At 32.3% G+C, this 17,640-nt stretch overlaps 2 protein-coding genes across 2 annotated transcripts in view; both read right to left on the reverse strand.

The window, feature by feature from the left end:
• The window catches only part of LOC108752315 (1-acyl-sn-glycerol-3-phosphate acyltransferase alpha), a 113,923-nt gene that overhangs the window by 57,405 nt on the left and 38,878 nt on the right, over positions 1-17,640 (reverse strand). The window contains exons 2-5 of the mRNA XM_018493116.1: positions 2,388-2,573; positions 2,180-2,313; positions 1,849-2,030; positions 1,395-1,560 (exon numbers count right to left, since the gene is read on the reverse strand). Of these exons, the coding sequence (XP_018348618.1) occupies positions 1,395-1,560; positions 1,849-2,030; positions 2,180-2,313; positions 2,388-2,573 (668 nt within the window). The remainder of the gene's footprint in view (positions 1-1,394; positions 1,561-1,848; positions 2,031-2,179; positions 2,314-2,387; positions 2,574-17,640) is intronic.
• On the reverse strand, positions 4,327-4,893 carry LOC108752393 (putative uncharacterized protein FLJ37770). Its single transcript, XM_018493228.1, has 2 exons — positions 4,444-4,893; positions 4,327-4,375 (listed from the first exon to the last, which is right to left on the reverse strand). Exons 1-2 carry the CDS (start codon positions 4,774-4,776, stop codon positions 4,343-4,345), a joined length of 366 nt encoding a protein of 121 aa, XP_018348730.1. The 5' UTR covers positions 4,777-4,893; the 3' UTR covers positions 4,327-4,342.

Here is a 17,640-nt window from a genome sequence, read left to right on the forward strand (position 1 = left end):
AAGGTCAGAATTACAATTGTGCGAGACGCAGTTTGACAGAATTAATAGTACGATAAGCGATAATTTTTTATTGTTGAGAATGGCTTAAAAAATGAACCGAAACGTACAAATTGAATTTGTTATTTAATAATAGTTATTATTTAGCATTGCGCAATATAATATCCAGCGCTAACTCCTAATGCCCACTTGTATTTTGATGTTATATTTTCACTGTATTATTTGTGGTAATTTATGCTTAAATATTCAATCATTTGGACATTTACTTTATATTGATGTATTTTTTAGAATTTTTTCAGATTTTTGAAAGTGGGTATAATTTTTCATTTATTTACTTAAAGTTAAAAAATTGATTTTTTCCACATTATTTTTTTTCATTAAAATTAACTTTTTTATCTGAAAGTGCGAGAAAAATCTTAAAAAAATTTATGTTTATTAAAGTTTTATGTAAAATATTTTAACTATAAATGACGACAAAAAAAATTTCTTTAAACGATTATCTCCAATATTTTGGGTGCAAGGCATATTTATTTTTTTATTTTCAACATTATATAATATGTTTACTTACATGTGTATTTTTATGATTATTTTAAAGATTCTAAATGACAGTTTATTTTTAAGAATACTTTTTTCATGTAAAATGCTTCAAATCTTTTTTACTTATTATTATAATAGGTTTAATTGTAGGCTAATGGAGATAAAGTAAAATCGAAATATTCCCATTTTGTATTGTTGAAAACTAGTTACTATATTTATTGTGTAAATCTTAATCTATAATAATCTATAATAAAATAGTTTTAATTTCAAATCCATTTATTTACTCTTAATTAACCTTTCTTCTATTTGAGAAAGAGCGAGGGAGGGAGAGAGAGAGAGAGAGAGAGAGAGAGAGAGAGAGAGAGAGAGACATTTTTCGTTATTTATTTACATAAAAAATCAGGAAATGAAGGAGTTACTGTTCCGTTAGTTTTACAGTTACTTTTTATAATAACAATTTGATAATGATGTTGCAATTTTTTATAACTGTAATGATGTTTACACTAACTAAACGCTGAGATTACGTTAAGATTAAGGAAGGTCACTCTGAAAAGTAAATTGTCATCACGTGTTACTTATTGAAAGAAGTAACGAGTAATGCTGTAAGTTACTTCGTTATGAGTTACATTAAAAAGTAACGAGTTACAAATTGCGAGTTATTGCTTTTTTCAGTAACAAATGATTTTTCAAACTCATTATATGAGTTAACTATTGACTATTCCAACTCTGATGCTATATTATATCAAAAAAATTTGCAATAAATCGTTATTACAACATGGTAACTAATTATAAATAACGGTAATTATAGTAACTATAGTTACTTCCATTTCCTGATTAAAATATAATTTATCCTAATTTACCTGAATAAAATCTTTTTAATTTGTCATCCAGGAAGTAATATTTTGACACAATAACGGGTTGAATCGGCATTTGAGATTCAATCGCGACATGGAAAGCACCTTTCTTAAAAGGAAGCAATGAATTACCTGAATGACGGTGTCCCTCGGGAAATAGAAGAAGCCTCCGCTGAAAGGATTAAATAGATCGAAATTTCTATAAAAGGATATTAACTTCTACAGAAAATATATTAAGGATATTACTCTGTGATTATACTGTTCAAAGAGTACATTATTGATTGATTTAAAATTCGCATTAATTTAAATAATTTTTTTCCTGTCAATATATTTTTTAATGCTATTTTAATATATTTAACTATACTTTTCAATGTTTAATATATTCTAATATATTTTTTAATGTTATTTTAAATCTCTATCTTCGGTTAATGATATAAAGAATATTATGTAAAGTCATCACCTTCGCCAGACGAATTGATTTCGCTGTAGCATTAATAATTTGGCATGATTCTCCTACATTTTTTCTATCAATGAACAACGTTCCCCAAAGCCAACACGCAAGACCGAATGGTCCAAGATACAAAATCTCCTTCTTCGAAATAACGGTGCAATTATCCATCGCCAACCATAGTTCACCTAAAACTATGGCCAATTTTGTTATATGTATTTCCGTCATTCTTAATAAGATAAGAGGATATAATCTATCTTTTTATTCTTTATTATTATTTTAATTTGTTCATATCATTTTTTTTATTTAATAAATTCATAATAATTTCAATAATTAAAATTACCGCAAAGATCCAATGAACTCTGATGGTTGATGAGTACGATACAGCCTGAATCTTTGACAATATTCTCTTTGCCGCGAAAATGGAAATTCATTCCAATGATCTTTGCTACTGTTACCACGCACCTGGCCGGCACTCTGAAAGATTTTATTTATATTTTAATAAAGCTCGAAAATTTGCCTTTATATACCAATCATGTACGGGAACTTACAACGCGTTTCTCCAGCTGCCAACACGGAATAGCATAAACGGTATCCATAATCCCGCAGCTAACGCACTTGCTACTATGAAGAAAGTAAATTTCACTCGATATCTCATACTCTCGCTCAAAACACATAGCATAACAAAGACAAATAGCAGCACAATGCCAGTCGTTAAATAAATGCCGCATAGTACTCTAAAATCATACAAGATTAATTACACTAATTGTGCTAATTTATTATATTTTTAAATATGTTAATTTAGTCTATTTTTTTAGTATGTGAGGGAAAACTGAGAATTAATTTCTAATGATTTTTAATGAAATAAGATATATATGTATGTGTGTGTGTGTGTGTGTGCGTGTGTGTGTGTGTGTGTGTAAGTAATCGCTATTATTATTTTCTCCATAAGAAATCACAAATTATTTGCTAATAACCACTTCATGTATGATCATAATAAACAATCAGAGTTTGTTATTACGTAAACTTTTTTATACTATATGTGTATACTTAATATTAAATCATTGCTTGCAAATCATTATCAAAAACTTTAATTTTGTAGAATGTTCCTATAAAATAAATAACATCTAAGAATAGGAATTCGTCATATTAAAATAAAAAAATTTATAAATTGTATTAAATTTTACATTAAAAAATTAAGTACTTATATGATTAAATGTAAAACATACCATGGTAAATTGAAATTAGAAATAATTAATAATTAAAAAAGTCACGTTAAGCGTAGTAGTAATGTAAATTATTATTTGCAATTCATAATTATCCAAGCAGAACAACAAGTCACGATAATGTTAAAATGATGTCAAAATGACATTACTTTGACATCATTTTGACATTATTTTAACTGTTACATCCGGACTCCACAGTTCTTTTCTTCGAATAAAACTTTCGTCATCACCATAAGAATTATTAACAAGTAATACCACTAGACCATCTGTTTCTACCATGAGAGGTTACAATAGCGACGAGCCGAATAACATTTACCTTTTTAAATTAATAATCCACTCGGGACAGAGTTGTTGGATTAGATATTTGAACCAAGTGCCATATAGGCGAACCAAGGCGAACTTTATCCCGAGAAACAGGAAGAATAAACAGATTAGAATTATAAAACAGCAGTTGTCTGTAATAAATGACACATGTGGCTCTAAACTATTGGACATCCGGCAAATGGTCGATGACAAAAGTTGTCTTAGACACATACCACTGTATCCCATTTCACAACGAATATCCTTAATCCTAATCCTAGATTAGATCTATAGCACACGCGAGCTCTGCACTCGGCACTACTAACTTGCCAATATAAAAAGAGGTCCTCCATGAGGAACGCTCAATTGTCAGTCATTTTCCAAACTTTATTCTGCCGGTCTCAGTAATCAGTCAAACTCCATTTCCGAAACTCTGCCGGTTCGCGACTACACGTAATTACGTCAGTAAAACTTCATCTCTGACACAAAACTTTGCCGATCCGTGACTTTATCGCTCCACCGATCATAGAGGTAAGCCGCGATCCATTAGATCGAATGGTCTATTTGTTATTACTGTCAAGTAATAAGAGTGACTTGACCGGAGTCTTCACATCCGAGTGGCAACCCTCCGTGGAGTGCTGGGATCATCAAAGAAATTCAGCCATTGGATCCACCCTATCATCCACAGAATAACAGTAAGTCCCATTTTGACCCACACACACATGCACGCACGCACGCACGCACGCACGCATGCACGCACACACACACACACACACACACACACACACACACACACACACACACACACACACACACATACACAGTGCGACAAATATGTTCCCGGACACGAACCACATCTCAGCAACCAGTGGCGATATCTGTGCGTCCAAACATGCATTTGAAAGGTTTAACATTTCCCTATCATCTGTCAAAGTTTCATTCATTTTGGTTGATATATAACGAAGATATCACAGTTCATGTTAAACAAGATTTTGGTCGAGGTAGAAATGTCTCTGGAATGATTGATTCTCATTGATTTTTGATCGCTTCTTAATGTGTGTGGAACAAACTTCGCACAAACCTTCGTTTTACCCAAATCTTCATGTAATATGGTTCGAATCGTTTCTCTACTGATATTTAAAGCCTCCTCCATCATTTTTAGTGACGCATTGCGATCGTTTGCAACAAAATTACGTACTTTTTCGATCATTTCGGGTGTTCGAACCAAAATTGGCCGTCCTGATTTTTTGTCATCTTCAAGGGTCTCTCTGCCTTCCAAAAAACGCTTATGCCACTCAAAAACAGCTGTACGACCTAGACATTGATTGCCGTAAATTTGTTGCATCAATCGGAATGTTTCTGATGCACTTTTACCAAGTTTTGCGTTAAATTTAATCACTGCTCTTTGTTCCATATTAAAATTTCTACCTCGACCAAAATCTTGTTTAACATGAACTGTGATATCTTCGTTATATGTCAACCAAAATGAATGAAACTTTGACAGATGATAGGGAAATGTTAAACCTTTCAAATGCATGTTTGAACGCACAGATATCGCCACTGGTTGCTGAGATGTGGTTCGTGTCCGGGAACATATTTGTCGCACTGTGTATATGTAAAGCATCCGCTATAATTTACACTAAATTATAGTGCCGCGTCTAAACCGTCCCTACAAGGGGTGGCTTAGAAGCCGAGCCTACCGGGAAGCGCGCAGACTCTTGGACGAAGAGTTCCGGAGATACCTCGCGGGTTTGCGAGAACAAAGTCGCCCGCCCGAGGACCATTTGCCACCACCATCACCCTCGTCACCACCGGCTCCGCCGGTTATACCTAATCAGTTAGAGGTTATATCTCCCCTTCAACCATCTTCACCTTCAAACCACCCTCAAACACTTTCACCTCCCTCGCAAACTCCTTCGCCTCCCCTTGATCTCCGTCACCTGCGTTTTCGGACGCACTGACGGAGCGAATCTTTCCCGATACTCCCCCACTATCACCCGATTCGTCGGTCAATTCTATCCCAATTTTCCCCAGAGGAATTCCGTCCCCGACGAACTCCACGGACAGCGTTCGACAGGAGTTCTTAGAGGAAATTCCTCTGCCCCCTAGATCTTATTTCCGAATCCTAGAGAGTGACACATCTCTCGAGTCACTCATCAGTCAATTCCCGCGGACTACTATCGCATCTATCTCTCAGGGGGCTTACACAATCGGCTCTCATTATTTCGATCCTGAGGAAATCCAGAATGCCATCACCGGCCAACACCCAGCCTTTTGTATCCCTATATTCCTACCGAATTCCACCAATCCGTTCCTAGTTCCAGTGGAATTCTTCTATAATCTTTTTTTCTCCTTCCTCCGCTTCCATCCATGAAATATATTAAGCAAAACCTATCCGATTCCCCCTCTCACACAGTGTACATACAATGTATAGCCGTTATAGAATAGATAATACTGTTGCGTCAATAACTATAATGTACAGATTAGATATAATAAATATTATTATATAACCGATTATCATATAACCGCGTGTTTTCCTATCTGTTAGTTAGCTACAATAAATAATGTTACTAATCATTCTTCTCGCTCTTGTCATTCACTTTTAAAACCCCCTAATAAAACCTCGTAATCATTAAAGCCCACTTGCCCTTTCAGAGCTCGCACGTGGAGTTAAAGGGATTTTCCTGACTCAAAATTCGGACCGATGATCGCACCACTCGTAGGAAGCAGATGTCATAGCGTCTTTACGAGACGTTGACCCATATTCCGAAGCGAGCAATAAAAAGAGTGCGGATACCTGCGAGATAAAAGTCTGGCCTCATCCTTCCATACTCCATCCTTTCTATTCCCTTCTCTCTTAAAATCCATTTTCCGGAACTTGGACGTAACATAACATTATCATGATTTGTTCTGTTTGAATAATATTATAATACAAAATCAAAAATATCCTTCGATCTGTGACTAATTTTATTATTTATTAAATTATGAGGGCTCAATCCAGTAGCCGGAACTTGTTTGTTTTATATATTAATATACGCCGTTCTACTTCTTATTTTATGTATTTATGACTAATATCGTTAATTAAATGTATTATGCGTCGACTCTTTTTCGCCATTCACTTTGTTTATTTTGTTTATACATAAGAGTCTTTAAATCGTTGATATTTATTAAATTATGATTTTTATTATTATTAGATATCGACCATTGATTATAAAGGCACCGATGAATTCATATAATCACCGTAACGACGTTAATTTCCAAATGAATTTAAAGTTTGATTTCTCAACGTTTCTTAAATATTATCGAACTTAGGAGATTGGAAACATCAACATAATTTTTAATTACACATCACGCGTTTTATGAATTATATAATACTCATATGTATTTATATTGAATTTCGCATTTTGTATTTTAATTATATGAATGATAATATTAATAATTATTATACGTGTGGATATATTACAGAAAAAATAGGTAAATAACATTAAAAAAATAAATTTAATTGCAAAATAATAATGAAAAATGAAAAAATGCCTACATCAGCTATTCGGATGCACAAAAATTCTTTATTTTTTTTCGTATAAATGTAACAAAACAAATAAAATATACGTTTCAATCCTTCAATTTCGGCCCTTATCAATATAATATCGAAATTACATAATTAACGCAAATTCCAAGTTGATGATTCCCGACAATTAGTTCGTTCTTCTTTATCCAAATGCCAAATTAGCCATGTAATGAATAGCCCAATGATTATCATAATTATTACATTATACAATAATAATATAAAACTTACATAAAGTAAAACCGAAATTATATGCATTGCGTCACTACGTAGAATCGCTCATCAAATTGTCGGATTTGCTGTGTAGTCATTCAAAAGAAATACAAAACGAAAATTAGAGAATTATTAATTTGTCTGAATTTTCTATAATATCCACTCACATGTAAGCGTTTTCTCAGCTTCACGTAACGGACTTGTGTTGTCGACAGCCAGAGATACAATAAGAGTCAAAATAATAAAGTTAAGTAGTTATTGAAATAAAAATAAAACTAAGATCAAAAGAGGGTAATAATAATGTCACAATTCAGTAAACAAATTCATGTATAGTGGTTCCAAAGAATACATATCATTCTGTAAATTCAAATTCTATTGCTTTATATGAATCGCTTCGAAATCAATCTTTTATTAAGTACTTTTTCTTTGTCTAAAATCTTGACATTTTCCCAATCAAAATCATGCTGATGACTGGATTCTATGTTCTGTTATTACAGAATGCTGTGTAGTGTTCCAATTTATGTGTCTTTTATGTGAAATTTATGTGTTCATTTATGCGTGTCTTCAACATCTACTTGTTGTTTGGCCCACATATGATGCTTCACAATCTCGACAATCAATCTTATATATATCGTCTGTATGAGATAGCTTTGGACGAATGTCTTTATGGCCCCTGATGAACCCTCTAAGATTATTAATCCCTTTGTATGTTATGTGTATTAAAGAGTCTTTTTTAAAAAATTTCGTGATCTTTTCTGATATAAAGAAGATTGTGAAAAACTTATTAATTTTTTCTTCATTATTGTCCGTTGACTTATCTATAGGTGTGTTACCCTGGTCATTCTATTGCTTAAATTTTCTTGACAACCAATTTTTTATTTCAGAAAATATGAGTTTCAGTAAATATCCATTGTTTAAAAGAATTTTTATTATTAATTCAAAATTCTGTTGATGGTATATAGGATGGGACAAAGATAGAACTCTATCAATTAAACCAATGATTGTTCCCACTTTTTGGCATAAAAGATGTTTAAAAAAATAATTAAGATAGCGACCAGAAAATGTTTGTGATACTAATTTTGCACAAAAGGATTTCATTTTTTAATTAAACTGACATAAAAAAATCTAATCTGTTCCCACTTATTTCAGTTGTAAATTTTAATCTGGAATGAAATGAATTGAAGGTGTTCATCAATGTGTGATGCATCATATGCTAATGCAATATCATCAATATACCTGATATAAAAGAATGATGTAATTGGAAGTCCCTGTAATGCTTTCATTTCAAGGTCTTGCATGACAATATCCGACACGACCGATGGGTCGTGAACCCATTGGAATACCAAAAGTCTGTTTTTAAAATTTGTTATTAAAACTAACAATTGTTGAATTAAGAACTAATTTCAAGGCTTTCAAAAATTCACTTTTGGGAATGTTTATTTTTCTTTCAATGAGATGCCATCTCTTCTCTATGCCTTCAAAAAAGTCAATAGGTACATTTGCAAATAACGAAATCACGTCAAGGGATAAAAGAACTTCGTTGTCAGAGATTGTCAAGTTAGAAATGTGTTTAGTCAAATGAAAATTGTTCTTGATAAAACTGGTATACTTTCGTGTAATATGTCATTCAAAAAAGAGGCTAGATTATAGACATGGCTCCCCACTGAAGAAATTATAATACGAATTGGATAACTTATATTATGTATTTTCGGAAGACTCTATACAAGAGGCGCAACAGGGTTTGAAGCGTTCAATTTGTTATAAACCGAATTCTCAACGAAATCGCGCTGCTTCCATCTCTTTAATAACGTTTTAAGTTGTGTTAACAGTTTATTAACTGGATTATGTGTTAATAACTTATAAGTTTCAATATCAGAAAGTTTTCATTTTTTGTTCGTATTCCGTCGTGTTAAGTGCCACTATCACATTACTCTTATCCGCCCTTGTAAAAATAATATGCGGATTGTTTTTAACAAATGCTTTCGTTGTCTTGATAAAAAATTCTCTTCTCTACGTCAATCTTATTAGCACATGCTTGCTTTATTCCCTTGATTAAAGAAAAAATTCTGTTTCTAAATTCCCTAATATTTGATAATTTTAGTCTAACAAAATTATGTTCGATGTGTTTTACAAATTCAATTATGGTGTTTCTAATGTTGAACGTTGGCAAACAGAAATTCTCACCCAATTGTAACAATGCTTTGACTTTCCATGGTATAATAGCATTGCTAAGATTTTTGAACCATTTGTCAGTTACTTCAAAGATCTCATATGAAATGTGTTTAAATTGGAAAGCAGAAAGATTTATTTTAATCGTTTCATTATTTATGTTATTATTCTTCGGTTCTTGAAACTGAAACTTTTGTGAGAATTGCTGCTAATAATGTCAGATAATTTAGTCTCCGCGTTGTCCACTACGTAATAAGTAATATCCTTTATTTTCTTTTTGTCATAACCATTTCTTTTTTATAACCATAAAATTTTTTTGTTTAATCTCCGAGATTCATTATTTAAAAATCTATGAAAAACCTTGTATTGTGTGCTAAAAAATCTTTACAAATATTAAGCGGGAGATGATACGTGTTTCTTTTGAATGATTACACAGCAAATCTGACAATTTGATGAGCGATCTGATTCTACGTAGTGACGCAATGCATATAATTTCGGTTTTTACATAAGTTTTATATTATTATTGTATAATGTAATAATTATGATAATCATTGGGCTATTCATTACATGGCTAATTTGACATTTGGATAAAAAAGAACGAATTAATTGTCGGGAATCATCAACTTGGAATTTGCGTTAATTATGTAATTTCGATTTATATGTTATATTGATAAGGACCGAAATTGAAGGGTTGAAACGTATATTTTATTTGTTTTGTTACATTTACACGAAAAATAAAGAATTTGTGCATTCAAATAGCTAATGTAGGCTCTGATGAGCTTTTTTACATTTTTCACTGATAGATTCTTTCGAGCCTCATTATATATATTTGTAAAATAATACATAATCCTATAACACCGTCTGGCATTTGTGAATTTTTTTTCATTCACTTAAGCAATTAAACTTAATGATTTCAATAGAATTTTTCCACAAAATTCGAATCCGAAGAGAAAAATAGTAAATTGGCTTTAATTTTTGCAAAAAAAAACAAATTTAAGAAATGCAAAAGAATGTATTTTTGCATTTTTAATACTTGTAGAAAAATAATGCAAGCTAATAGGACTTTCCATTGGCTTGCATTATTGGCAGTGGAATAAAATGAAAACTTATACAATATTTTGGCCTTTAAGGTAAAACGCAAAAAATCTAATATCATAACGTTAGAATATTCAAAAACTTTTTTTCTACAAGTCAACATCAATTTCAGCACATGCTTTTTAATTCGCGCTTCCCTCTGTTTTTCAATGTGCCTCTTATTATTAATTTAGCTCTCATTTTGTATGAGTATACCCTCTCTCACGAATTACTTTTTTATATAAGTATACTTATGCCTAGTTCAAACTGGAGCAAACGTCAAACAGCAGAGTATCAACCAACCAGTAAGACGGTATTTTTTACACTACTATAGATAATAACTAATCGTCTGATTGGTTGTTTATCCGCTGCTTGACGCTTGTTGTATCCAGTTCGAACTAGGCATTTTATCATTTATCATATGATGTCATGATAACAAACATAATAATATGTCGATGATATATATCGTAATTTATCACTGCGATAAACATTACAGAGGTTGCACTTCTTATTTCTATTTATACCAAAGTAGATTACCATTTAATTTCGATTTAACATTCTCTTCATCTTTTTCTAATTCTTAGACCTAGAAAAAAATGAACAGAGAATTAGTTGAACTAAGATTAAAATTAAATTACATTGGTAGAAACGGACGTTAATGCATTATATTTATATAAAAGCATCCGTGTATTAATAAGAGACACGTTGGAAAACGTAGAGACATCATAATAAAAGACTAGCATAGGTTCTAGTTGCACAGAAAATGACCTCTTAGAGCTCGTTCACACAGAAAAGCAAACACATGTATATCAATAAAATTATATATAGAAACATATTAACGAAGTATTTAATTATCGATCTTCATTTGTTTATAACATAATATTTAACAGAAGGAGAACGGATGGAAATGAAATTACATACTGGTAATTATTAAATAGGCTAGAAAATGATAATGAAAAAGCGATTTATCTCCATTTGTTTATAATTAATATATATAACAAAAGTTAAAATGAAAATGAAATTATACACTGGTATTTGTTAACTAAGCTAGGAAACGAAAAGGCGATTTATTCGACCTCGACATCTATTTGTTTATAACTTAATATTTAACATTGCAATGTATAATTTTCTTTCCCTCCAATCTTCTATTGTAAATATTAAGTTATATATAAACAAATAGAAATAAATCTCTTTTTCATTATCATTTCCTAACTTAGTTAACAAATAATCATAATTTCGCGGATTTTCTCCGTGTCCAGATCCATTCTTGGAATGCCAATGTTTCGTGATCCTGCAATCCATTTCACTAGGGCGAGGAGCAGCCTGATACTGAGCTATTCCTGCGGGCCGTTTCTTTTATATTACACTACTTGTTGGAGTGGTGGGTGGAAAAAAGAGAATTGTGGATGGGGAGGGAGGGAGGTGGAGAAAATTGGTCGGTCTTCAATAACCGGGAGAATAGTTTTCCATACTTTATTTATGTTAGCCTATTTATGTTATCTCTATTTAGATTGTTAGAGTGTTTTTATATCTCTATGGCTTCTCTATACTTTCTTAGAAAATATGATGTTGGCTATTGTGATCATTTTGTCAAACAGTATTTGATGTCCTGTTTCGAAGAAATCCGCGAAACGCATAATCTTTATATACGTAGATAGCACCCGTGGAAGCCTCAAGAATATTATTAAATACCATGGTATTTGTTAACTAAGTTAGGAAATGATAATGAAAAAGAGATTTATCTCTATTTGTTTATAATTAATATTTAGCAAAAGGAGATCGGAAGGAAACGAAATTATATACTGGTGGTTGTTAGTTAAGTTAGGAAATAATAATGACAAAGCAATCTGTTCGATCTCGATCTCCATTTGTTTATAACTTATTATTTAATAAATAGAGATCGAAAGGAAACGAAATTATATATTATATTTGTTAACTAAACCAGAAAATGATGACAAAGCGATTTATTCCACCTCGATCTCCATTTGTTTATAACTTAATATATAACAAAAAGAGATTTGATGGAAACAAAATTATACGCTGGTAATTATTAACTAAGCTAGAAAATGATAATGAAAAAGTGATTCATTCATCATCAATCACTACTATTTGTTTGTGAATTAATATATAACGGAAGGAGATTACCAAAAGAAAAAAACATTTGTAACTCAATATTTAACAAATGGAGATCAGATAAAATCGAAATTATACGTTGGTATTTATTAACTAAGCTTGCGGAAATGATAATGAAAAGCGATTCGTTTAACAAAAGGAGATCAGATGAAAACGAAATTATATCCTAAAATTTGTTAATCTTTAATTCTTATTTAAAATTTATTATATAAATATTATTTCACAAAAAAAAAGGATCAATAGAGGCCAATTTTGGCCCTCTCCAAATTTCGTATAAACACATGAAAATCTATTTCTTGAGGTCAATTATAAGATAAATTGTTTATATAAAAGATTTGATATATATACAATTGGCGCCAAGTTAAATTCTTGTTAATTCATAGTCAATTTCTTATCCAAAAAGAAAGTAACAATAACTTTATACAAACTTACCCTTTTAAAAAAAAAGTATAAAATGGGTATAAAATGCGCTAAGAATGCGTTCTTTTCGTAAAGAATCATTTGGGCCGGTTTCATCAACGCCAATTACTTAATTGGCCGTGGAACTGACTAATCGCGTTTACTGTTTAGTAGAACTTTATACAAAATTATCTTTAAAAAAAAAGATTAAAAAAGTACTAAGAATGCGGTTTTTTCGTAAAGAATTTGGCCCTGTTTCACCAACGTACAGTGCCAGGGATCTCAAAAAGTGGCCAAAATTCAAAATGTTAATGGATTTGTGAAACTCGGTACTTAGGGATTTTTGGGGTCGCTAATTTTGAATCTAATGTTAAAACAAAAAATTTTTAATGACGCCATATAGCGAACCTACGAAACTTTAAAACTAGCAAAATTTGTATGAAAATTGTTTTCCATAACTTTTTTATGTTGCTAAGTACAATTCTAAAAATTAAATGTTACGCCTATGATTAGCCTACAACACTATAGTTTCTAAAGTTTACCACGAAAAAGTTATAGTGCAATTGTAGACTCCTTCAGGGTGCTTGTTTTACGTAAATCCCCTATGTTAAAATGTATACTGCTCGTTCGCTCGCGATTTTCGTGATAATTACAAATAGTATTCATACAATAATTTGAACATTTCATCGACATTTGTACATTCTGTGGTGATTTCCTTACTGAACCAAAATATTCGACACATTGGAAATACGAATCGAATTTTCTACAAATATTTATCGCTAGCTGGAAAAATAGTTGACGAAATAATGTGTAAGAAGAAAACAAATGTTATTTTTGTTACACTTTCGCTGTACAAAGCCGAAATTTCTATTTTTAATCCATCATTTTGAATTTTTTGCTTTTAATATCAGATTTAAAATCAGCAACCTCAAAAACCACTAAGTACCAAGTTTCGTAAATCTATCAACATTTTGAATTTTTGCCACTTTTTAGAGTCAGCGTGGCGCGGTAGCGATCCTCGCGCACGTTTAAGACAAATTTTGAGCTACTGTCAAATGCCACATATTTGCCGCATATCTAAATGAAAGTGTACAGTAATAGGAACAAAATGGTGCCATTAACATTTCTATAAGAAGGAGAATGTAGGAGAATGATTAATTGATAGGGAATTTATTATCATAAATTGTGAAAATTTGACAATTTATGTCTTTCCTTATTATAGCATGTATTACTTTAGATTACTTATTGACTATTTTGCAAACGTCAACATCTCGGGAAATAAAATTAACAGATAGGCACTTTCATATTGCCAGCATATTTCAAAATATATGATATATTTTCATAAATTACGCATTCGTCTTTTTAGACGATTTTTTAATTTCGAAGACCTACCAATAAGAAAACTTTATTCATGTTCATAAAACTTATGTTCTTACTACTTTCATTACTATACAATAAGATAATATAATTCTCTACATCAATATCAAAAGATAAATTTTCGGATCCCTGTGGATGGTGGAATTTTTTAATTATTTTTGCAGAAAAATATTACTAAGAATATATAATAAGAAACATATGTTTACAATCTAAATTAAAATGTTACACATATTGCAGAAAACAACTTCCATAAAAAAGTAATAGTAACTGTTACGTCCTACCCTCCGTAAAAATATAGTTCTACTTTCTTCTTTTCTGTTCTTTCGTCTCGCGCTAAATTATTTCCTTTATTTTACTTTTATTCTTTATATTTAATCCCACATCGTCTATCTAAGATCTTTCTATTAATTAATTGCGGATATTTCTAGCGAGAAACCTATCCGGCGTAGTATGATTCGGTCATGCCGACACCGCGTCCGAACCGACATCCATGTGCCGCGCGAACCAATCAAAACATCTGTGAGGCGCGTGCCGCGTACCGATGTAATCGCGATTAAATTCTAGGCAGGATAACTCCACGCGGAGTGAAGAAATCGTTCCCATATGTTGGAACTATCATGTCATTGTTATCTTACACAAGGTTTAAAAAAAGCTAATTTGATCGAATCATCTCAACACTTGTAATCTCTCAAAATAAGAATAAGCGCACCAATTGCGACCCGCGATGCGCGCGTCGTTTATCACTCCGAATCCTTAGCGGGATTTCGGCCGCTCTGGCTGAGAATATTGTTAATTTCGAAATCTAGCGTTATGCCTAATACATTTTTGGTTTGATTTACTATCTATTGATCATTGTGCCCACCTTAATTAGCTTGAAATAGAGAAGTAAACGCGAATTCGGTGCGTTAACGAGCGCCGACCAATCGAGAGTCGGGGAAGGAGCAGCGCGGACGATGGAGAAAGGTCCAAAATTCAATTTACTTCAAAACTCCATCAATTAACACAAAACTAATTCGATCCGTCGGTTCTAAATTGAATTAGTAGCAATCATGCCGAATCTCAGCCTGATGAGACTAAAAATTACATAGGAAAAATCATTTTCTAAAATCGGCACGTACTACCGATTTCGGGAAATTCGAACTCCCCCTTCCTCCCGACTCACGAGCGCCACCGACTGACACCTATATAAACGGGATGAGAACCGAGCCCGAGCGCTTAGTTCACATAATTCAATCAGTTTGTTCAGTATGGATCAGTCAGGTTCAGTTCGAATCGAATGAGTTTCGAATTCAGTTCAAATTAGTTCGATTAGTTGAGCAGTTAGACTCAATTGAATACTGAAGTCATTGAAATATTTCTCAATTCGCAATACGTATAAAATGAAGAAAGTACGCGTGTGTTAATTTCTTTCAACCTCTCCCTCTTCTATACCCCTCTCCTTTTCCCTTGGCTGACGGCGCTCGTAGGAGCTGCTCAATTCTTCTCTTCATTATTATTTATTTCTTCTACAATTTATTTCCAATTCTGTTTTTTTTGTGTGCAATCATCCAACGATTCGCATCGGTAAATTAAACAAAACATTTTCGATAGAAAGATCAACTAAGAGACTCGCGTCAATTTTAATAGAACCAGCGTGTCAGCTAGTTCAGTAATTTAAACTTCAATATAGCATTATACTTAACTTTTATTCAATCCATTCCTCCACCCCTTCCTCCATTCCTCTCCCGAAGGGTATAATATGACGAAACGGCTCAATTTGTTCGGATCCATTTTAAATTTTCTCGCCAAATGAATACTAATCAATTCGATCAATTTATTACGATTACAATTATTCGCCGAAACATTAACGCCAATAGCAAACTCAGCACAAATAATCCATAATTTGATCAATCAAATAATTCATAATGTTTCGCATTGATAAGGAATAAACGAACTCCATTTCAGGAGAACAGTAATTATTAATTCGAAATTCCAAATCAATAATAATAAAGCAATTATCATGAAGGATTCACATAGCATGCGATACACCGGCATGAGCGGTCTCATGGTTTGCCACTCGATCTGAGACTCTGATCATATCTCCCCTACTCCGCCACTTTCTCAAACCTATGTTCTACTCACGATATAACGTAGAAATAAAACTTTCAACATACTTTCAACTCGCAACCATTAGTTATCCTCAGCCTGAGAATTCGTAACGCATAACATAATTGATGATAGCGGAGATACAATAGTATCGAGAATCGCTGCATCCTGCGTCAGAAATTTATAACGCGACAATACTTAAATTCGTTACGGGATACACGCGGTGACGTAACAGTAACTTTAATTTTTCTTTGAAAATATTTTTATTGAAAATCTTTCTGAGTAAGGTAATAATAACTTTAATTATTCTTTAAAGATAATTACATAACAATTGCACAAGCCCACAAAAAAAGTACCCTGGGATGGAGACTCAGCTAGTCTTATGTATTATAAGTCACTGAATACGAATCTGACATCAAAATAGGACCATTCTAGTACGAGATCCCACCGCGAATTTATGCACCTATTGCGAATGCAGATGAAATGTAAAAAAGAAGTTTGTGTTGAGGGCAACACTAAACCACAAGGATGTCTAAAAAAAACTGGTCAGGAATATCATTAATTACAATGTTGTTACAGATATTTTTGATTAAAAAATTTTGAAAAAATGACTCATCGCATATGTTTATAAAAGGGCTATCGTTGGAAAGGGGAGGATCTGTAGATTACGAAAATGATAAAGTGTTACCTTCAAAGGTCATTTTTTCAAAATTTTTTAATCAAAAATATCTGTAACAACATTGCTCAGAACCCTCTGACAGTCAGGATAAAGAGAGTGAGTAATGAATGAATTTTTGTTTATTTAATGTACCCATCGCGTAGTTCGATAATTTTTGCACTAGATCGTAGTTTAATGTTTACGACGGAATAGGGTTGCCTTTAAAAAAATTGATCTAAAGTGAGGGTTGCTAGCGTTTTAAAAAAACGCTTCGGGCGGTAAACAAGGACGCAGCAATTGACGGTCGAATGTAAAGGGTGTCCCAAAATTAACGCAAGATTTGAATTTGCCGCCATTTGTGCAGTAAAGTGTTGGCAACCCAAAAAAAAAAACAATTTAACAGCTGACAGTTTAGGGTTAGTGAAAATGGAGCGTTACACGATAGAATAACGTGTGTTCATTATTGAACAATATTTCAAAAATAATGAAAGTTTGGCGGCCGCAGTTCGAAAATTTCATACAAAATATGGTCGGAATAGTGTTTTATTAACTTCGTTAACTGTGAAGAGATTAATTGAAAAATTCAGGGAGACTGGATCAGTTGG

This window comes from Trachymyrmex septentrionalis, unplaced genomic scaffold (genome assembly GCF_001594115.1).
Source record: "Trachymyrmex septentrionalis isolate Tsep2-gDNA-1 unplaced genomic scaffold, Tsep1.0 scaffold1, whole genome shotgun sequence".
In the NCBI taxonomy this organism is placed as follows: domain Eukaryota; kingdom Metazoa; phylum Arthropoda; class Insecta; order Hymenoptera; family Formicidae; genus Trachymyrmex; species Trachymyrmex septentrionalis.

Coding starts and splice junctions, on each gene's coding strand:
- LOC108752393 (XM_018493228.1), bottom strand. CDS start 4,776: ATGGAACAAAGAGCAGTGATTAAATTTAACGCAAAACTTGGTAAAAGT. Junction 4,376..4,443: donor AAGATTTGGGTAAAACGAAG/GTTTGTGCGAAG, acceptor CAATCATTCCAG/AGACATTTCTACCTCGACCA.